Source organism: Carcharodon carcharias, chromosome 9 (genome assembly GCF_017639515.1).
Source record: "Carcharodon carcharias isolate sCarCar2 chromosome 9, sCarCar2.pri, whole genome shotgun sequence".
NCBI lineage: Eukaryota > Metazoa > Chordata > Chondrichthyes > Lamniformes > Lamnidae > Carcharodon > Carcharodon carcharias.
In genome coordinates this window covers 135,127,671-135,150,161 of record NC_054475.1, presented here as the reverse complement: position 1 = coordinate 135,150,161, position 22,491 = coordinate 135,127,671, and the positions used below count along the sequence as shown (strand labels likewise).

The 22,491-nt window shown below is 43.0% G+C and overlaps 1 protein-coding gene across 3 annotated transcripts in view; it reads right to left on the bottom strand.

Annotated features, from left to right (window-relative positions):
- The window catches only part of smarca1 (SWI/SNF related, matrix associated, actin dependent regulator of chromatin, subfamily a, member 1), a 102,303-nt gene that overhangs the window by 24,743 nt on the left and 55,069 nt on the right, over nucleotides 1-22,491 (bottom strand). For all 3 annotated transcript variants that reach the window (XM_041195107.1, XM_041195106.1, XM_041195105.1), the window contains 8 exons: nucleotides 20,061-20,129; nucleotides 19,495-19,604; nucleotides 18,144-18,370; nucleotides 16,672-16,793; nucleotides 13,565-13,717; nucleotides 12,258-12,390; nucleotides 4,547-4,695; nucleotides 2,113-2,229 (listed from right to left, as the gene is read on the bottom strand). In XM_041195107.1, the coding sequence (XP_041051041.1) occupies nucleotides 2,113-2,229; nucleotides 4,547-4,695; nucleotides 12,258-12,390; nucleotides 13,565-13,717; nucleotides 16,672-16,793; nucleotides 18,144-18,370; nucleotides 19,495-19,604; nucleotides 20,061-20,129 (1,080 nt within the window). The remainder of the gene's footprint in view (nucleotides 1-2,112; nucleotides 2,230-4,546; nucleotides 4,696-12,257; nucleotides 12,391-13,564; nucleotides 13,718-16,671; nucleotides 16,794-18,143; nucleotides 18,371-19,494; nucleotides 19,605-20,060; nucleotides 20,130-22,491) is intronic.

The following is a 22,491-nucleotide window of genomic DNA, read 5'->3' as shown; positions in this document are numbered from 1 at the left end:
AATTTGGCAGATTCGATTTCTGTGGAGCTCTGACCTTTAATTGTACTGTATTATAGTTTATTTTTTGCTATAACTTTAGAACATAAATGATCTGAACAGTTGGATTTGACGGGCTTCAGGAAAGGTGTATCTAATTTTCCACAATTTTGGGAGAATTTATTAAGTAATGGGAGGCTATTTTGGGCAATGGATGGTTATAGCCATTATAACTAAACCTCAGTTTAGCCAGAGATTTTTCAAAGCCAGTATTTAAGCAAATAAACAAAATGATCTAACATACCTTGCAACAAGATATAACTCCAACAGTTGTCAAATGGTCCATATTCACATGACATGTGAACGTACTTAGGTAAAAATTATTAATATAGTCTTTCCAGCACTACTTCAAAATAACCTTTGAAAATAATGCTGTTAAGGAAAATGTATAGGAAAAAAGACAAGGAATAAACTGCCGAGTCATGTGCATTGTTGCTCCACTACAGATTGGTTGTATTTGTGAATACACTTGTGATCGCACTGGGACACAGGTGTACAGAGGCTGGGATATGCTCTCCGTGACCCTGTTCACATGGTTCCAGGAAGCACATTAAACCCATGTTGGGACCTCATTAAAATTATTTAAAAATTGCACCACCCATGCAATTAATTGACTGCATGCCTGTTTTGGGAGGCCCTTAAGACCATCACTCACACACATTTATTTCTCACAAAAGAAGGTAATGCACAACCTGCTGCCACCGGAAATGACTGAGCCTGCCGGCACACCCTCTCTCCCATGGAAGAAAATGAATTGGCCGTCACAGATAAAGGGAAGAATCAAGGCCGTGGTGAGCTGCAACACTGGAGGGGAAATCTTGCAGATGTTCCTTCACATCATCCTCTGCCTGGACACTCTACCCTACATGCTCTCCATGACAAACTGCAGCTGCTTTCACCTGTTACTTCTTCCGCTGCTTTGGAAAGGATCTTCCATCAATTTTCCCAATCCTGCCATGATCCTAAGCCATCTTGTTGGGCCAGGCTGGTTAAATAGGAAGGACATCATCCCATTGAGATCCCTTCCATACACCAAATGCCTAAAGTTGCTGGGTAGGAATAAATATATAGCACTGCATGCTACATGAGAGTTTTCATGGCAATGTGAGAAGGAGCAGGAGCTAGATTTAACAAGGCCAGAAGCTCCCAAAGATTCTGTTTAAAAGTTTATTAAAACAGGGTCCAACAGGAGCAAAATGGCTCTTGATACGGATATGAGGTCTGAAGAGAGGGAGTTTGCAGTAATGCCACCCCGTTCTGGGGTCACTGGCACTTGATTGGGTAGGTGAGGAAATCACCTGGTCTCCCTGGCTCCACCTCCTGTCCCCCAACATTCATTTAAGGGTTGGGCAGCTAAAATCCAGTTCAGCTTCTCCTCTGCCTGATGACAATATGAGATTTAAGGAAAAGATTTACAGGGCTATGAGGAAAAGTAGGGGATTGGGAGTAATTGATAGCTCTACCATTGAGCCGACACAGGCACAATGAGTCAAATGACCCTGTTCAGTGCTGAAACATTCTATAATTCACATCAAATTATTTTAGGTACTGTCAATCCAGTTGCTAGTGGGCTTGTGCCCACATACTCCTAGCTCATTAATAAGTTAACAAACTGTCCGTTGAAGGAAGTATATTGTGGTAACTAGAACAGATATAAGATAGCTATTTGGAGCAAGTCTCAACATATCACTGTGTTAGTGAGTTCAATCATCTTAAATCATAATGTCAATATTGTATTTATGCATATCTGACATCACTTTGCGAAAATGGCCATGTAACTACATCCTTAGAGAGGTTACAAAATACTTAGTGCAAAAAATAGAAAGAAATCTTTTGCACTGGTAAGTCAGGAGGACTTTAATTATGCATCTAAACATGCTACACCAGGACTGTTTGATGCCAACATTATTTGCCTGAAATGGTAAGTTTTATTCTACAGCACTGACAACATCAAGGAATTAAAACTTATTTTAAAAAGTCACAGATTTAAAAGATAATCAATAATACTAGCAGAATAAAAAAAATGTGTACTACTGCAATTGAGCATTAAACTCAAAGCAAATAACACATCCATACCTTCTGTTTACCTCTGTAATCTTCACCTTCAAAACTATATAAACTTTCTGTTTCCATTGTAAATGATCGCAGGGAACTCTCACCAAGGTTTTGCAGACGTTCTTTCAGTTCAGCTGTCTGTAACAGAGAAAACAATTTTATTCAATAACATATTTTCAAGCTGCACTCTAATACTATCAATAGGGAAGGGTTCCAAGAAATGAAATATAATGACATTGAAAAGACAAAAACAGAACTAAATTTTAAAAAAAGAACACTTCAGAGATTTAATCAGTATGGTCCAGAACTTCCATGGAGAGGCAATCACAGTCAGATTGCCGCTGCTCCTTTCCACTTACCCAGAGCAGGAGCTGCATATTTTCCTGCCAGGACTTCCAGCGCAGCAGGGCAAGGGCAGCAGCATTGGGGAGAGTGAAACCATGCCGCTGACTGCACCCCTCCCATTGACTATCCTCCTGAACACCCCAACTATACCCCCACCCCCGACTACCCTCCCGACTACCCCACCACCCTCCCAACTACCCACCCCTGACTACCCACCCAATCCCCCCCCACCCAGTTTAAAGGTCCCAGACAATTTGAGAAGATAGTGAAAAGGTAAGCGTGTAAAGGAAGTGGGTGAGGGGTTAGAGTAGTTGGGTTGGGGGGTCAGGGTGGGGTGGGGCTGTCACTGGTCAAGGGGGTTAGTGGGCAGGTGGCCAGTTTCAGGGTGGGGGGGGGGGGGGTTCAGGTGGTCAGGGCGAGTGAGGTCAGGTAGTCAGGGGGGAGTTGGGTGGGTAGTCAGGTGTGGGGAGTTGGGAGGAAAGACATCTGTGTGGGGGAGTGGGGGTAATCAGGGTGTTGGGTGGGGTAGTCAGGATGGCAGTTGAGGGTGGGGGTATAGTTGGAGGGTTCAGGAGGATAGTCAATGGGAGGGGTGCAGTCAGTGGTCAGGGGAGTTGGGGAGTTAGCCGGGGTGGGAGGAGGACAGTGGGAGGTCGTGGGAGGGGTCAGTAGTATACTTACCCAGGAGTTAGAAGTGGTTTTAATTCTTCTAACTTTTCCCATGTAACAATGTTGCTAGAAGAGTTGGAAACATCCAAAGTCTCCGATTTAAATTGGAATTTCGGATGGTTCCCAGTGCAGGGTAATTGCCCATCGAAAGTTTAAACGTTCCGGGTAATTCCCATGCATTTTTTGCATGGGGACTTCCAGGGGGTCCCCCAGCGCAACTTCTGGGGTACCTCTGGGGTATGAACCCCCCCTCAAAAAAAAAGAGGATCTGGGCCTATATGTAGTGTATTGCATTAACAATCAAGTCAAGAGGCAAAAAAAATTTATAATGCCTAAAAACAGAATGTGGCTCCCTTGATGGTCTGACTAATTAAGCAGTGAACGATTTAGTCATGCAGACCAAGAAATGCTCAAGCTTAATCCCTGGCCTGTGTTAACTGGGACAGCAGCAGGGCACTACTATTAATTTCAGCGGCTGAATTTTCAGGTCGGCGGGCGGGCGTGAGCAGCGGGTCTGGGAACTGCCGAGGAAAGGACCACCGACCACGATTTCATTCTGGCTGGCCAATTAACGGGCCAACCAGTGTGAAGCACCCACTGAAATGCTCAGCACTGACAGGGTGGGGGCGGGAGGAGAGCAGGCACTGAGAGAGCTGCCTCAGGGAGCTGAACACTTCAAAAGTAGTAAATAAAGATTTTAAAATCAGAACAAAAATGTCCAAGCATCACAAACAGTCACTTGAACATATACATCATAAAAATTCTGTCCATAGATTTCTATTTACTTATTTATTTAATAACGGAAACCTCATCCCATCTTGGATCAGGTTTCATGAAAAATGCAAAGGCTGCCTGGCCAATTCTCCCATCCGCCAACCGCAAGGTTGGGTAGACCATGAAAAAAAGGGGGACAACTGCAACTTTAATGGGCTTAATTGGCCTCTTAATTGTCGGCGAACACACTTCCAACTTTTGTGCACGCCCGCCGACTGAAATATCGTGCAAGTGCAGGATGACGGTGGGATGATGGCCCGATGTCATCACGTGCTATTTTACGCTCCAGCGTGTCGGGCGCGCACCCGCACGCTGACCTGAAAATGCTGCCCCAAAACTCCTTCGTTCGTCAGGGGAAAAAGCTCAACCAGGGTCCCTGCCCCTCATCACCAGCCAGCAACCCTTGCTGGAAAGCGTGTGTGGATGATGACAGAGCATCAGGCTCAGATGGAATCCTTCCATCCACAGGCAGATAACATGTCAACACTGTTTAACATTCAGCTGTCAGCAGTGCCTGTAATGGACCAAGCACTAATATTTCTCATCATTATGACCACAACATTCACATAGCAAAAAAAAGTACATAGAACAAGTTTATTACAGTAGCTAACTGGTAGAACTTAAGAGCAGGAAAACATCAACCCAAGAAACAATTTGGTATTCATACCTTCTTTTCTCCTCTCTCCAATATAGTGTCAATGTCTTCATCTGTTAACTCACTGTCTTTGGTGGCAAAGACGTGCGTTGCACCATGGCGAATCATTTGTAACATTTCATCCTTGCCTAGTTTGTTGGTCTGTTGGTCAATCAGCCTGCCTAAAAAAATAAAGAAATGCCAAATGTGAAGAATTACTTTGAAACAGACTTGATGACTTTGAAAAGAACTCTACCAGTTCTCCGATTTATTACTACATTAAATAAGTAGCAACTGAAATAAACCAAGAAAAAAGCAAAATGAAAATGATATTACTAGTAACTTCTGTATTCCTGGTACAAGCCAATTCATGATGATAATGACAACTATGTGAACATCTTTGCTAACTCACTAGTCACATAATGCAGTCCAGAGAAACCGAGTGCGCGTTCATTCTGTTCTCTCTTCCTCCTCCCATTGGCAAATTTATTTTCCCTGATTGCAATGAGGGTGCAGCAGTAGCTCTCCATTATCTCACCCAAAAAGGCATTCTCCATGTGCAAGTATCTCCAGACTTCATCGACATCACCAAGAGGGCTGATCCAGTTCTCATATGATGGAACACAGTTTCAAGCAGGACTTACTGGATAGCATTCAGGGTGAGAATTCTGAATGTTTCCCCCTGTCTAGCTTAGGTTCTGTCTGGGGGAAAATGAGAAAGACCAATTGTGTAATCCCAATGGCTACCATGGCTGAGAGCAAAGAACTCAGTTCAGCTGTAGCGTGGCTTGGTACCATACCAAGCAAAGTGTCATTCTTCTCTAGATCATCATGAAGCTAGCTTGTAGGTTGTATAAAGTGTTGATATTGTACATAGATCAGTGTAGGAGGTCATGCAGCCTGTCGAGTCTGCATCAGCTCTTTCAAAGAGCAAAAATAAAAGCAAAAAACTGCGGATGCTGGAAATCCAAAACAAAAATAAAAATACCTGGAAAAACTCAGCAGATCTGGCAGCATCTGCGAAGAGGAACACAGTTAACGTTTCGAGTCTGCATGACTCTTCAGCAGAACTAAGTAAAAATAGAAGAGAGGTGAAATATAAGCTGGTTTAAGGGGCGAGGATAGAGCTGGATAGAGGGCCAGTGATGGTTGGAGATAGCCAAAAGATGTCATAGACAAAAGGACAAAGAGGTGTTGAAAGTGGTGATATTATCTAAGGAATGTGCTAATTAAGGGTAGAAAGCAGGACAAGCGAGGTACAGATAGCCCTAGTGGGGGTGGGGTGGGGCGAAGGAATCGAAAAAGGTTAAAAGGTACAGATAAAACAATGGATGGAAATACATTTAAAAATAATGGAAATAGGTGGGAAAAGAAAAATCTATATAAATTATTGGGAAACAAAGGGGGTGATTGGAAACTGGGTGGGGATGGAGGAGAGAGTTCATGATCTTTCAAAGAGCAATCTAGTTAGTCCCATTCTTCGTCTCTTTCTCCATATCTCAGCCATTTTTTTTCTCCTTAAAGTATTTATCCAATTCCATTTTGAGAGCTACTATTAAATCTTTGTCCTCTGGTTATTGACCCTCATTCAGAGGGCATTTTGTTTAAGAGTCAACCACATTGCTGTGGGTCTGGAGTCACATGTAGGCCAAAGCAGGTAAGGATGGTAGATTATCTTCCCTAAAGGGTATTAGTGAACCAGATTGGCAATGGTTTCGTGGTGATCATTAGGTTTTTAATTCCAGGTATTTATTGATTCAAATTTCACCATCTGCTGTGGCAGGATTTAAACCCGGGTCCCCAGAGCATTACCCTGGGTCTCTGGAATACTAGTCCAGTGACAATACACAACATCAACTGCACAACCTCTATTCACCCTCTCTGTTAAAACTCAATCAAGTTAGTCAAACACAATTTGCCCTTAAGAAATTTGTGCTGGCCATCCTTGATTAATCCATACCTGTTCAAGTGGATGTTAATTTGCTCCTCAATTATTGGCCCAGATCTGCTGTTCTCTGGAGGGTTGTACCCCCGAAGATGTAGTGGGGGGACTCCCCTCGGAGGTCCCCAGGAAAGGACTGCACAGGAATTGCCCGGGAAGTTTCAACTTCCATTGGACAACTACCCTGCATCTGGAATCTGCCGAAACTCCAATTTAAAGTCAGAGACATCAGATGGTTTGGACCCACTTAGCAGAATAGTTAGCCAGAAGTTAAAAAGATTAAACCAGTTCTAACTCCTGGGTAATAATATTAATGAGCCCCCAATCCCTCAGTGGACCCCCTGACTACCTCCCCACCCCGACTACAGCTCACCACCCGACTATCCCCCACACCCCCTGACCACCCCAACCACCACCCGACTACCTCCTGAGCGCCTGACTACACGACCCACCCTCCCAGCTATCCTCCTGACACCCCTACCCCCAACTAATTCCAATCCTGACTACTCTGGGCACCCTCCACCAGTCACCTAACCCATCCTACCCACTTACCTTCTTTCCTGTCAAGTGCCTGGGACATTTAAACTTGCCAGTTTAAGGCAGCTAGTGCCATAACAAGGTACTCCCCCTAACAATCCTGCAATTGCACTGAAGGCCTCCAGGAGCAGCTACGTTGCACATTTCTCAGCAGGGCCGAGTCGGAGGTCTAGGCGAGAAATCTGCAGCTCCAGACGAAGGTAAGTGAAAAAGAGTGGACTGGCAATCCGACTGATTCGGCCCATTGGGCGGAATCTTCCCAGATTTGCACTAAGTGCGGTAGTGGGCGGGTACAACATCATTTTACCCTTCGGCCGCAATGGTGGCCTCTCACGCCGTTTCATCCTAAACCTGCCACATTAATTAACCATTACCGGGAAACACGCCGTTTCCATGGCAGTCGGGCCCTCGTTCGCATGCTACACTATCATCTTGACGCTTCATCACGCCGGGCACCAGATTTAAAGAGCAGCAGCAGGCACACCTCTCGGTGTGCATGGACAATATTAATATTGTCCATGACTGCTGCACAGAAGTCAGGATGGCCCCGAAAGGAAAAAAGACTGCAGCCCTCTGATTAATTGACACGTCCATCAAGCATCTTTTGAATGTAGTGGAGTCCGCCGTGATGTCCTCTACCCCTGCTGTGCCCACAGGAGGGGCAGCTGCATCACCAATCCAGCAGGGGAGGTGGTGGCAGCAGTGGTCAGCACCAACACCCTGCAAAAGAGGACAGCCACCCACTGCCACAAGAGGATGAGTGGTCTCATCTATTCCGCCAGAGTAACTCACTCTTCTCATCACTCTCAACTCACATTCTCACAAGCCCATCACATATCCACAGGGATCTCACACCTCAAGAGATAACACCACTAACCCCTTCCAACCTCATCCCCTCCTGACACCTATTTCTCTCCCAGTCGATCCTAGGCCTTCCTCTCCCATTTCCCTCGGTACATCTTCCTCTCCCATACACATCTGGATCTTCCTCTCTACCTTCATCCATTGTGAGCAGACCCTCAACAGTGACTTTCCAAATTCTGTAGGCTGCTTTGCAGCTGAGCCATGACCATGAGTATCCACCCAGCATGCTATGGACATTCCTCTAGTGTGCCATTGCTGTCAGGCTCCAGCATCTTCTGCCCCTCAGGTGCTCGCGATGTGAGCAAGGCCCTGGCGGTAAGTCCCAAATTCTGCACACCACACTTGTCAAGACGTGTTCTGCACTGGCGTGCAATCATGCTGACGTGGGCGGACGATCCAGCAAGGGGCGGGGAAATATGATTCTGACAAGCTGGCCTTATAATGATGTGCAGATTTATTACAATGAAATTCCTGATGTCCGATGGCCGGGAAACGCGGCCTGCCATCGACGGGCTGAGCGGACGATGGCAAACTGGTTTCACGACGTTATGAAACCGATTTCTGGCCTTGTCGCCATATTGTCCGCCCATGCCACTGAGCACGCCCAACGCCAGTGGACACAGAAAATTCCACCCATTGTTTTTAAACAATTCCCTATAACTAACTTTAAATTGACTGGCCTGCAAATGCTAGGGTTATCCACCTCCCTTTTTCTCAGCAAAGGTGTAACATTTGCAATCTTCTAGTTCTCGGGATCCCTGTAACTAAGGGGGATTGGAAGATTCTGGTGACGTTTCCTCAATTTTTACTCTTAATTTTCTCAGCAAACTAGGATGCATCCCATCCGGACCGAGTGAATTATCCATTTTAAAGTACTGCCAGCCTTTCTGGTGGCTCCTCTTTATTTTTATCTCATCCAGTATCCCAGAAAACTCATTGTTTACAGTAGCTTTGGCAAAGTCCTTTTCCTTGGTAAACACTGGTGCAAAATACTTAGTTAACACCTCAGCCATTCTTCCCCCTCCACTAATAGATTTCCATTTGGGTCCCAAATCAGCCCCACCGCTCCTGACAATCCTTTTACTCTTCACATACCTACAGAAAGCCTTTGAATTCATTTTTACTTTAGCTGTCAATCTACTGTCACATGATGTGGCACTGTTAAGTGTAGTCAGGATCAACTATAATAAAGACAGACGTCTAATAAAATTGACTCTGGTGGCTGTGAAAATTGGTGCTATGGTGCCAAATGTCACAGGTAAGATTATATCAGATCTGTCAAAAGTAATGGAATTACAGGTGGATGTCATATTATATGATGCAATGAGCTTGTGACCTGAATAAATGAATTCTATTCCCTGTAGCCCTGGAATACAACTGTATTCCAGACCACTAAATATATTGTGTACAGGGAATGGAGTGGAGAATTGTGTGGACCTGAGTTCAAATATGGTTTGGGGAGTAGCATTCCCATTTCTAGTTGAATGCTTATTACCCCTAATTGAGCAGCAGTTTGCAATTCCACTCAGTGGACATGAATAGCTGGTATGGGAGGATGTAACAAGAATGCTCTTCTATGGTTGGGAATAAGGCACACTGCAGTACAGAAAGTTTATAACTCACTACACTATATCTTAATTGGGATTGCTTGATGCCAAAACTAGGTGTTCAAATGAAAAGCAATTTCCTGAGGTCATGCAACATGTCTCGATGAGCAAAAAGAAAAGGTTTGGGGGAAAAAAGTACTATTTGGACATGAGCCATTCTTTCATAATTGTATACAGTATTCATAGATTTAATGTTAGGATTTGAAAAAAGAACATTAAGCTTAAGAATTCCCTTTTCTCTGTAACTCGCATCCATGCTCCCCAGTGCTGATCTTGCTAGTAATTTCAATCCCCTACAGTAGCCATATTTAAGGCCATGATGTTCTATCCACACAAAGCTTTAAAGTTCAAAATCCAGGCATTGTTATTGTACTTATTTAATGACTGTTACACTAATATAAACATAATGAAATAGAGGGAGGTCAGAGGATTTTCACATCATTAAAATTTGTGCCAGCTTGGTCCAGTTGGCAGCACTTTCAACCAAGAAACAGGAGGCTGTGTGTTCAATCCCTCCTCTAGGACTTAAATTAGACTGGAACAGCTAAAAGAATTTCAAAATCAAAGAATGGCAAGGAGTTCTGCGGGTGTCCTGGCCAACAATTTCCCATCAACTAATACCACCAAAAGAATGATGAGCAACTCATCAATCTCACTGGGTATTGTGAGTTCTTCGCATGTAAAAAATGGCTCTCACATTTTCCAACAGAACAAGTCACTGTGAATCACGCCTTAAGAAGTGGTTTCTAAATGATCCAAAAATTTTGCAAATTGGGTCATTTGAATTACAACTCCTCTTTTGTAAAGTAAAACTTTGTGAAGTAAATATCTATAATAAATCAAACTGAACAAAGGCCAGGCACCAATTTTCTCTTGCATACGTGTGCAATTTGTTCTCTATTTTTCATTAGCACTAGTGGAGTCGAGTCAGATTTATTTGCATCATGACCCTGTTAATCTCCTGATGCAACTAGCTATGAGAGAGACCAAATCTGACAACGTGCACCAAAACAGCATGTAAGACTTAGATTTTGCAGTGACAAACTATGATGATGATTGGTACAAGTGGGTCTCTCTTGGTATTTCTCAATGTGAGTTCAATGAACCTTTATTTTATAATAGGGATGTTCATGCCGTGTTGGAGATAACATCTGAGCTCCTGTTTTATATTGGATAAGTCATTACTGGATAAATTCACTGACCCAGAGAAGCTACATAATGGCCTGGATTTTCATCAAGTCGGGATGTCTCAAGAGCCCTTAAAAGATGGTAGCTGGGACCTGATTCCAGGGTTCCCATCCCCATTTGCAGCAATTTTTGCTGCCATGGTATAAGGATGCAGGCAGTGAGCCCGCACAGAGCACTCCTGCCCTTGCTGGCTCTATTGTGGTGGTGGGTAGCTCAAACCCAAACCCCCCGCCCACACCCCTGCAATTTTAGTGGAGTCGGGCCCCTTCAGTAAGTAGAGGTGGTTCATGGCCTCTCAAAGAGGCATGAAACAAGAGGGAAAGCCAGTCCCAAGTGGGGAAACAAAAAAACAAGCTACCTGCTGCTGGAATTCTTTCACTGACATGCTTTGAAAAACAAGAAAAAAATTGTTCTTTTAATTTCAATAGTTAGATGCTGTATTGTAAGTTAGATGTGTTTTTATTGCAGTGACTGATTATAGGACTCTGTCATGCAAAGGTAAGGTGACTATTACATTGACCAGCACTGTGTAAGTGTTGAGATGCATTAGAGTGCTTTCCCCATAGGGAAAAATGCTCTCTTGCATTCAAAACTGAAGGAATAATATGAAGTTATTTAAATGCTCAGAGCGCTTTTAAATTGAAAAAGGTCTTCTGCAGCTTTTAATGAAGACGAAACACCTTGCACCTTAACTGCTTTGATTGACAGGACATCTGGTGTGACTTAGAGAAAAAAACAATCTGGTTTCTCAGTTTCAATAGACTCCATTGTTTACATTTCTCAGCGTTTTTGTCAGCTGAGCCCATTATGAATGCTTGATGGAGTTTCAAAAGCTATAGGGCCACTTATCTCACCATGGAGCTGAGATCACATTTTGACTGACAGTTTTAAGAGGCTATTAAAGGATTATCTGTCTTTGAAGTGGTTGGTGAAATAGATGTATGTCTTTACAACAGATTGGCCAATTAAAGGAATTTAAGTTTTTTGAATGGGTTTTAAGGATGAGAGTTTTTTTTCAGTGTTAAGTGTGCTTGAAATTAGATTGTTAGAAGTTTACTTTTTTTCACCTCCATTTATAAGACATGGTCTTTGGAGTCTGCTTATAGTGGATATTGGGTGAGTGGCTATGGAGGATACATAGGGAGCATGGGGGTCTAATGGGGCATGGATGGAGTGTGGGGGTATCAGGGGTTATATGAGGGGAGCATGAAAGGCATATAGGATGGGTGCCAGTGTGAAGAGGGTGAGGGATGTGGGCCTGACATTCATCATTAAAACTGGACCAAAGTCCCAATAAAGCCTGCTAGCCTTGCCATCTGTCGCCTCCATTGCTAACTCAGGCCTGCCTCTGGAGGATGAAGGCATAACTTCATCCCATCCCTACCTCCCTGGAATGAAAATATGGTGGTCAGGGGCCTTATTAAAAGGACACAGACCTGTTGAGGCCGGAAGTTTTCAGACTGAACCTTCCCGTCTCGATGTTGAAAATCTGGCTCAATATTTCTAAGTGCACAAGAAAGTTATGTTGTGCCACACTTGGGAACATAGCAAATCTAACATGTTGGTTGGACTAATGAAACCTTCCTGGTCAAAGTTGCATTCATACCTTGCTGAATAACAATAGAATCAAGTCGCAGCTTCATCTCAGCCCTTTCGACAATCCGCTCTTCCACTGTGTTGTCGGTGAGGAGGCGAAACACACGAACAGTTTTCTTCTGGCCTATACGATGTGCACGGTCCTATTTATAAAGAAACATGATTTTTTGAATGCTGTATGCATTGGTAAAAGGAGGTTTTGTGGTGCAGTGGTAGTGCTCCTGCCTCTGAGCCAAAAGCGCTAGGTTCAAGGAAGATGCGTTCATAACGTGGCCAAACTGGTTGAGTATCAACTTGTAAGTCCTTCCAACATATATCAATGGCAGGCGGTGAGAGCAGGACAGATTCCTGGTCAGCCACATGATGGAAAGAAAATGGAGCTGTTCAAAGCTCCAGGCAACAAAATGCATGTAAAAGTGTATGTTGCCACAGCAGCTTGGGAGTTTTTGGGGCGCTGGTTGGCTCAGTTGGCTGGACGGCCAGTGTGCATCAGATTGGTGCCAAGAGCATGGGGTTCGATCCCTGTTTTGGCTAGTGTGGATTTGGGACTTGTCTCCATGCCCTGCCCGTGGTGAAGATTATGGCACTATGGATTGGACTTGCCTTTGGGCAGAGAACTCAAGAAGAAGATGGATTGATAAAAACTTCAAAATATATACAAAGTCTTTATAACCTCTCTTAAAGAAGTATACATAAAAGTTACAGCAGAACATTTTAAAACCAACTTCTTCAGCGACCCCAATAAGCAACCAGGTCAATGAAAACAAAACCAGTTGCAGCTATAAAGATCAGGTTCAAGGTTCATGTATAATGAGCTACTACAAAATGCAAAGATTGCAAATGCCTATGCATCAAGTAATTCAGCAGTCTAACATCAGAAAAAAGAATTTGTATTTATATCGAGTTTTTCATGATGTCAGGACACCCCAAAGTGCTTTACGTCCAATTAAGAACTTTGAAAAGTAGTCACAATAGAATGCCAGAAACGGCAATGAGTTGAATGCTCAGATAATATGTTTTAGTGATGTTAGCTGAGGGACAAATATTGGCAAGACCTCCCCTGCTCTTCTTTAATTAGAGCCATGGCATCATTAATGTCCGTCTATGAATATAGATGAGGCCTGATTTTAACATCTTAGCTGAAAGAAAGCACCTCCAGCACTCTCAGTACTAAAGTGTCAGTCTAGGTTACCTGTTCAAGTCCTGGAGTTGGGGCTTGAATTCAAAAACTTCTAACTCGAAGGTGAATATGCTACCTGAGCCGAGATGTATTACAATGACAGCCCCAACTTTTAAGGAAGATGCACCACTACCTACCATAGCTTGCAAGTCCACCTGTGGATTCCAATCTGAATCATACAAAATAACTACGTCTGCTGTTGCTAGGTTGATACCAAGGCCTCCAGCTCTGGTACTCAGCATGAATATGAACTTCGAACTGTTGAAAGCATTGAAAGAATCTATTGCCCGCTGTTTAAAACAAAGATAAAAACATATATCAATAAATACAACAGCAGGGCCCAGTGAGTTCAGCTCTTTCCAAACAACATGACACATAACAAAACATTCATTTGTTTTTTTCTCTCTCAGATGCTAGTAGACCTATTACGTATTTTCAGAATTTTATTTTTCTGACATAATAATGAAGTTTGAAGTGACATTTCTGTCAAAAAATACGTAGCAAAATTCTGAGTTTCTTAAGCTCTTAAGTATTTAGCACTGAAAAAAGTATAACAGAAAATGCTCAAAAACAAGAGGTTCATTAATACAACATGGAAGAATTCCTACCCAAAAACGTCAACTGGTCATTTCTTTCTCAGATGCTGATTGAACTGTTGTGTACTTCCACAAATTTCTGGGGCAGGATTTTGCCCTTGACGGACAGGGGGGTGGGCCCGACCCCCTCGACAGTGGGTGGGCAGCCGATCGCTGCTGCCGAAATGGGCCCCGCCACCATTTTACGTGGCCGGGCTAATTAAGGCCAGCGCTTCCCGTGCGGGCGTTGGGGGGGTTTCTCCAAATGCAAGAGTGCACACTTTTGCGCATGCGTGTGAAAGAGCGCACATCTCTCTGAGGCTAAGTGCTGCCTCAGGGAGATCGCTGAAAGGATTTGAAAGTTTAAAAATAGAAAAATAAAAAATTCATTAACAATTGGCCATTGACAGGCTGGCGGGTGGACAGCTGATCATGCTGTGCCCCCGCCTTCCTGAATATTTAAAGGGGGCGGGATGACGTCAGGGATTCCGTCCGATGTCATCCTGCGTCATTTTCGCGCTGGCGAGCGGGCCCTGATCCCAGCTCGCCAACTGAAAAATTCAGCCCCTGGTTTTATTCCAGGTTTTCATCATTTAGTTTTTCTTTTCATTTCTGAAGGGTTCAATTTTTTAAATTGCAAAGCATAACTGATGGGCGCCAACAAAATATCCTTATCTACTAGGGCTGAAGTAAAAATAATTAACAAATGATTAAACGGAATAGTGGGAGTGAGTCAGTAGAAAATCCATGATAAGGATGAGGTTCTCCTAATGGGTGAAAAAGTGATCATAATATTATCGGGTTTAGAATGGTTATAGAAAAGAACAAGGTACAATAATTCATAAAAATATATCTGGCCCAGGGAGATTGGAACCAAAACTGGATAAGCCAAACATTAAATGAACAATGAGAGGTTTCCAAATGGTTCTAACACAAAGCAGACACATTCCAATGAGGGGGAAAGGAAGTGCATCCAAAGTTAGACTAAATGAGGGCTAAATATGTGGGGGTCAAAATGAGGTAGTAAAAGGCAGCTTCTGATGATTATAAAGCTCTTTACTCAGGTGATAACCAATTTGAATATAGAAAGTACAGAGAGGATCCTAAAAAATGGAATACAAGGGGTAAAGAGAGAGTATGAGAATAGATTGGTGGCTAACATTAAGGGGAACCCAAGAATATTTTATATACACGCAAAGAGCAAAAAGGTAGTCAACGGACGGGTGGAGCCAATAAGGGACCAAAAATTAGTGGAGGCAGAGGGCATGACTGAAGTACTAAAATGAGTCTTCACTAGAGAAGAGCATGACCTGAATGTCAAGTTCTCCTGCCACTGGGTTTTTTTGGAGAGGCGGGGATTGGGTGGGGTTGGGGGGGTGTGAAATAAGATGACTGGACTTCTTGCAGAGTTCACACCTGCCCCAACCTGCTTGCAGCCAATTCGAGCGTGAATTGGCTACAAGACAGGCAGTGTCGGCGGGGATGACTCTTTGAATGGCGGGATGGGAAATCCTGCTATCCTGGCCTACGTTGTCAATACAGAAGTAAAGGAGAAGGCAGTAGCGATGCTGGATAGAATAAAAATAAATAAAGAGGATGTACTTAAATGGTTAGCAGCCCTCAAAGTAGAAAAGTCACCCAATCTCAATTCAGCAACTCCAATAAGCAGCCACGTGGATAAAAACATAAGCTGGTACATAACCAGTTGGCTCATTGTCTGGCAGGGAAAACTCTAGAGGAGGCCACAGCTGCGGGTAAGAAACCTACTACAATGCTCATAGGATCATGAGGTGGGGTCTGATTTTAGATTTCAGGTTAGCCTGGTGGGCTGGAAAGAAACACTCCTGTCCTCCTGGCCCACAAGGAGTGCTGTAAAGACACTTGCCTTTTCCACCAAAGCAATCCTCACCTCCCTTTAGCTGCTTGGTTTCCCAAGGCCTGGGGCATCCAGACGGCCAGCATTAAATCTCTAAGAGAAGATAAGGTGAGGCTCCTAGCCTCATTATAATATTCAAATGGCCAAGCTGCCTCCAAGGACTGGGTTGGCTGCCCTTCCCGGTTCTGCCTCCATTAAACCCAGAAGTGGGCGGCGGTTTGAGTCGGGTTTGAAATTTTAAAAATGTTTATATCTCACCTGACCCAAACCCACACCTATTTTGGTGTTAAACTTACTGCTTTATAATTCAAAGATGCTAATGGCTTAATTACGCATAGAGGCATGACATGGAGCAACATTGACTCAAAGACCAAAAAGTGTTATCCCAGGCCTCTGAAAAGTTGACACACCTCAGGCAGCTCAGCAGCTGACGTTATTAAACTGGTCTCCAAGCTCCTAACCTGGAGGGAACAGGCAGAAAATAAAATCAGCCAAGATTTCCACTCCTGATTAGGTGACTCCAGCTGCAAAGTTCCCAGACGTGGATATCGGATGGCGACTGGATTGGGCCAGGTTATTCATCACAACCTCAATCAAACCAATTTTACAGAGGCACAATGCCCAACAGGGCTCAATGGTGGGAGGTCAACAGAAAATCACAAAATGAGGCTCAAACCTGGGATTTTCTGCTATACGACTCAGTGATATTCTGGACAATGCCACTACCTTCACCCCATCATTGGAAGCTGGGAAACTACATATTACTTGAGAAAACATGAGCATCATCACAGACCTCTCTTTCTTCATGGGGAGTTTGTCCATCAAGACGACAATAGTCATAACCACGCCACATACAGTAATCTTCAAGAATATCCATCAAACGGGTCATCTGGCTGAAAATGAGGACTCTGGAACCTTCAGGACAAACAGTTATTAGAAAAAAAGCATGAAAGAACATCTCCCAAATTCAAGTAGTTTGGTAGCAACAACTTTGCGAGCCTAAAATGGCAGAGTCCATATCTCAATCCCCAAATGGTAATAACAGTTACAGAGAGTAGTTATATTTAAAACAAGTAGCATGATTGTGTACAAAGAGGCTCCATTATGGATGTAAAGTTTTTTTTAAAACCCTCTCAAATTACAGGTTTACTATTTTTTTTGCAATATTGAGAGTTACTTCTTTTAATCTAATACTACTCTTAAATTCTCTAATTACTCAAGGCTGTGCCATTTTTCCAGTGGAAATTTTATTCCTTAAAGGAATATATATTTGTCAGGAAATATTAATTATTTCTTCAAATGTTTGTCATTCTTCATCTGCCATCATATCTTTCACTCTAATTCCCCAATTTACCTCAGCAAGTTACTGTTATTGACTTGGAATTTAAGACCCAAGTTTAAGACCCTGTAAACCAGATGAGTATCTACAGTTTAAGACTTAACCACATCATTCTCAAACTTAAAAACAAAATTCCAGTCTTCCCAAGAGGATGCTTTACTATAAGATTAATAATCAACCAAGACCCATTACACAATGCTAGACCTAAAATAGCTTTTTGGGTGAGCTCCAGTTGAGTGGAAAATGGGAAGCTGGCTAAGAGTATTGGCACAGTCAAGTCTAGAGGTAATTTTGACATGGGTGAGTGTTTCAGCAGCAGATGAGCTGAGGCAGGAGCGGAGCTGGGTGAGGGTATGGGGTGGAATTTTGCAGTCTTGGTAATGGAGTGGATATGTGACTGGAAGTTAATCTTGGAGTCAAATATGACATACAAGTTTTGGAAGGTCTGCTTCAGCCTGTCATTTGCCAGATCACATTTTTTGTTTAGAAATGCTCCATTCCTAATTTCTTCTGTGCCAGCACAGAGGAAAGTAAACTCATGCAATATTGAATTATAATCAAACATAATTCAAACTTAGAGTGCAGCTGCCTATAGCTGTGCAGTTCTTCTGGCATCAGTTATGCTTCTTTAAGTGCAAATTACTGGACCTACAAGGAACCAATGACAAAATGGCCTGCTAAAATGGGGGTTTAAACAAATCTGCATTTGGGTTAGTCAAATTAAGCCCAGAGCTTTGGCCTAGAGATTTTACTTATTGTGTCTCCACATTATATATATTAAAGCTCAGTAGGCCAAGCAAGCTTACAGATATAAAAGGGAGAGAGTGACACACAGTGGTCATCATTCTTCTAAGGCAGGAATTAGAATACCCAGTAAAGTAAAATTTCCTAGTAAAACTTAGCACCAGCTGTCTCTGAACACCTACTTTGTTCTCTCAACTTAGGCAGTAGTTTATCCAGAACTACCATCTTGCCACAATTGTAAACCAGGTGAGTGTCAGTAGTGTAAGGAGGACCAGGTTCAGCACCATCAAAGAGATATGGGTGGTTACAGCACTTTCGCAGCTGCATTAAGATATTCAACAATCGCATCTTGTCCATCTTTCCAGCAGAGTTTAGAATGTCAATATCCTTCATCAAGATTTTTGTGTACCTGAAAACATTAAGAAGTACGTATATAAATTGAATCCTTAAGCTACTGTGCAGTTAAAAAAGTGCAAAACAAAACTCAATATTGGGGATCATAGCCCACTTGGGCAAAGCAATGAAGGGCTGTCAGCTTGCTTAGAACCATACCTGCCAAGATTCAGTAAATTCAGGAGTGAAACAAACTACCGTATTAAAATTAGTTAAAAGTGCATTGAATATCTTGATTTAAGACTTGTTTGAAGCCACAAAGCCTGAATTCGGACAACAATTTTAAAAAGCTAATCTAAGAATGTGAAATATAAACCAAAGAATTGGCTCATATGTGATTTACAATCTTTACAATCCCATTCTCATCTCATGACAGCTTTTTAACATCCAGTTGAACAAATAGACAAAGTTCGCTCTTAACATCCTCAAAGGGTAGCACTTCTGACATCCCCAGTACTACAATGTTGGCCCGCACACCATGTCAAGTTCTGAAGCGGGGCCAAATTTCACCCAGAAGTGAATTCTGAGCCAGTCTGACAGGGCAATACCTTCTGCATTTCAAACTAAATCTTCCTTCTCCCTTATGCAATTTTCTTCCTTCCATATTGTATCACTAACTATGCTGAATCTGCTGCAATTTCAGCAATGACAAGTAACTAGCCCATCAATATGCTGCGATAGTGGACTTTAATGCAGTTACATTCTGAGGACTTGTCATTCACCTTTTTGCAAACCGCATCTTAGCCGGATAATGAGCGAAAAATTAAGTATTAATTCTCTGGAGAAGTGATCACTGGACTCAAAACATTAACTCTGTTTCTCTCTCCACAGATGCTGTCAGGCCTGCTGAGTTCTTCCAGCACGTTCTGTTTTAATTTAAGTATTAATGGTGGTACGGGTGGGGGGGGGGGGGGGGGGTTACAAGTGACCTTCTGCTGAGATGTGTTTGTCAGAGGCAGAGGCAAGCACAGCAGAACTTGCATTTGTAAGTCCTAGCGCTAAGTCATTTCCAGGAGAGCTCAGACTGATTGGGTGCCACATTTTACAAATAGAACCACACAGCAAAGTTGTTGGAAGCTTCCGACTCTTCAAAACAGTGCCCTGAATGCTAGCAAGGTTCAACAGCAGTTGTTCGCTTACCATTCTCTTTGCATTTTACTGAGACCGACGTAAATCTTGGTTTCTTTTTTAGGAGGCAAACTTTTTTCTACCTCTGCTTTTATTCGCCGAAGTAAGAATGGTCGGAGCACCTTAAATGTTTGAAACGAGAAACAGCGGTGTTAGAAAAGGGAGAAAGACGAAAAGCAGAATTTACAGATTGTACACTCCATGAGAGAAGTAGGCTGTTTCCTGTAGAGTGGTAAGGATGCAGCAAACTGTGACAGTTGCTCTTCTGAAAGCTCCTAGAGAAAACAATCAAAACACTGTCTGTGGGAGCAAAGATTTTTTGCTCGTCTAATCAGAAAGTCAGTGTTGTTGGAGTTCCAGAATTAGTTTTAAATGTTGTAAAGCAGGCATGACAGTAAGCGAGCTTGCCCAGCTGTAACCCCTCTCCATTCAGTAATCTCTAAGTTTCTTCAATAATGCTGAATTTAAACTTTTAAATGTGATTGTTTTTCAAGAAATGAAGTGGTATTCTTTGCCTCATAGTCTCATGATATAAAATTCAGGTAGAAAGCCATAACCAGGAGGGACAATAAACTTACAGCATGTAAACGCTCCACTAGCTGCTGATCCCCCAGGCAATTGTTTGTGTCGAACCAAGAGTCAAAATCCTGTAGAGATAGAGAAAAAAGTCAGTCTCTGCACAGGAATATGAATAATTAATTTAACTGTTGGCTTTTTGTACAATAATTTGATTTTACTTTGAAATCATTCATCATAATAATCACTTTTTTTTTTACTTCCTTTCCTCCATTTTTTCTCTTTATCCTCTCCTCTCTTGTCAGAAGCAAATCATGTATTGAAACAGTTCCAAGTGACAACTGGATTCTAGTTCATTGTTGAAGTAATCATTCTTCTTCATCTATGAACCTCGATTAATAGGCTATGATTTGGGTTTTTTACTATGGCTGAGTGTAGATGGTGTGGAGGTGGGACAGAACAGTCGAGCCTGGACCTGCGTTCACTTGGGAATCACACGTGCAGATCTCATAGCATGTGTTGGAAAAGCAATCAGGAGGCCAATGTTTATTGCCCATCACTAAATGCTCTTGGTGGTGGTGCTGATGAGACACCTTCTTGGATTGTTACAGTCAGTCTGTTGTAGATACATCCATGGTGCTACTTGGTCACGAGTTCCAGGATTTCAACCCAGTGACAATGAAGGATCAGCAATATATTTCAAAGTCAGGATGGGGTGGGGGCGTGACTTGGAGGGGAACTTGTAGTTGGTAATTTTTTTTTAATTCATTCATTAGATGTGGGCGTCGCTGGCTAGGCCAGCATTTATTGCCTATCCCTAATTGCCCTTGAGAACGTAGTCCTATGTGCCTGCTGCCCTTGCCCTTCTAGGTGGTAGAGGCCATGGGTTTGGGAGCTGCTGTTGAAGAAGTCTTGGCGAGTTGCTGCAGTGCATCTTGTAGATGGTATGTACTGCTGCTACGACACACAGGTAGTGAAGGGAGTGAATATTTAAGAGGATGGGATGCCAAGCAACAGGATACTTTATCCTGGATGGTTCATGAGCTTCATGAATGTTGTTGGAGCTGCATTCATCCAGGCTTTGGGGAGCATTCTTGTGCCATGTAGATGGCGAACAGGCTTTGGGGAGTCAGAAGGTGAGTCAGTCTCTGCAGAATTCCCAGCCTCTGACCTGCTCCTGTAGCTACAAAATTTACATGGCTGGTCCAGTTAAGTTTCTGGAGATCCTAATGCCAATTTTGTCAATAAAGATCAGCTATCTCAGTGGAGAAAATTATAAAACATAGAATATCTCCCTGGTCTCTACGGAACAATGGCTCACTATGCCCACTCCATCATATATGCTTTTCCCAATGAGATGGGAGGACAGGAGGTGGTGGGGGAAGTGGGGGGCGGGTCTGATCTTGGACAAAGCAAGCCAAGGGAGGGGGAGAAGGGCTGGTTGTAGACAAAGCAAGGTGGGGAAATTCAGAAGGAGGGGCTGATTGGCAGCTGGTAGTGGCTGTCAGGGTTGTTCTGGAGGTTGAAGGGGCATTTCCAACTTAAAAAAAAAATGTTCTTTTACTTAACATCTTGGTGGTTGTTTGGCTGTTAGGTGAAAACGGCACGTGATTGAGAGCAGGATCGGGAGTGAACCCAAAGCTGGGCCAAACAGGAGTATGCAGAGCTAGGGTAAAATGCAGAGTGGAGCCAATACACTGGAGGCAAGCAGGCCTCAGAAACTCAAATTCAAGCACGCAGGGTAGGATCATGGGGATGAAAGAGAGGAAAAAAACAAGAGTACTGGAGGTGTAGAGGTGAAAGAAGAACCCTGAGAAAAAAGGCAAAAAGGGAGCAGAAGCAGGATTAATGGAGGGAACTGTCGCTACCATTTTTAAAAATTCATTCATGCGTTGTGGGCTTTGCTGGCTGGGCCAGCATTTTTTGTCCATCCCTAGTTGCTCTCGAGAAGATGGTGAGCTGCCTTCCTGAACTGCTGCAGTCCAATGGTGTAGGTACACCCACAGTGCTGTTAAGAAGGGAGTTCCAGGATTTTGACCCAGCGACAATGAAGGAATGGTGATATATTTCCAAGTCCCTGCCACATAGCTGGTTTACTCCATAGACCAAAATTGACTGTAAATCTTACTTATGCAAATCCACAGAAATAAACTTTTAATATAAACATGTTTTCAGAAAACTCACTTCCTTTTCTTAGATTTTAAGGAACTTTATACATAGGAAATAAAACACTGATTATAATCACATCATGAGATGACAGAACTAATCCAAGGAAATCATCATCATTAAAAGGGAAGGTAAGTCAACGGAATACTTATGTCCAAAATGTAGTAAGAATTAGGGAATAAGTTAGCAGGGAATACCTCAGAACCAGCAGGATAAATGGATTTGAAACAAATGGACACAGTTCTGAAAAGAGAAGGGATTGAGGGACATGAGGAAAAGGTGAGGTAGAATCCAATGGAACAGTGATAGGCTGCTCAGGGCAGAAAC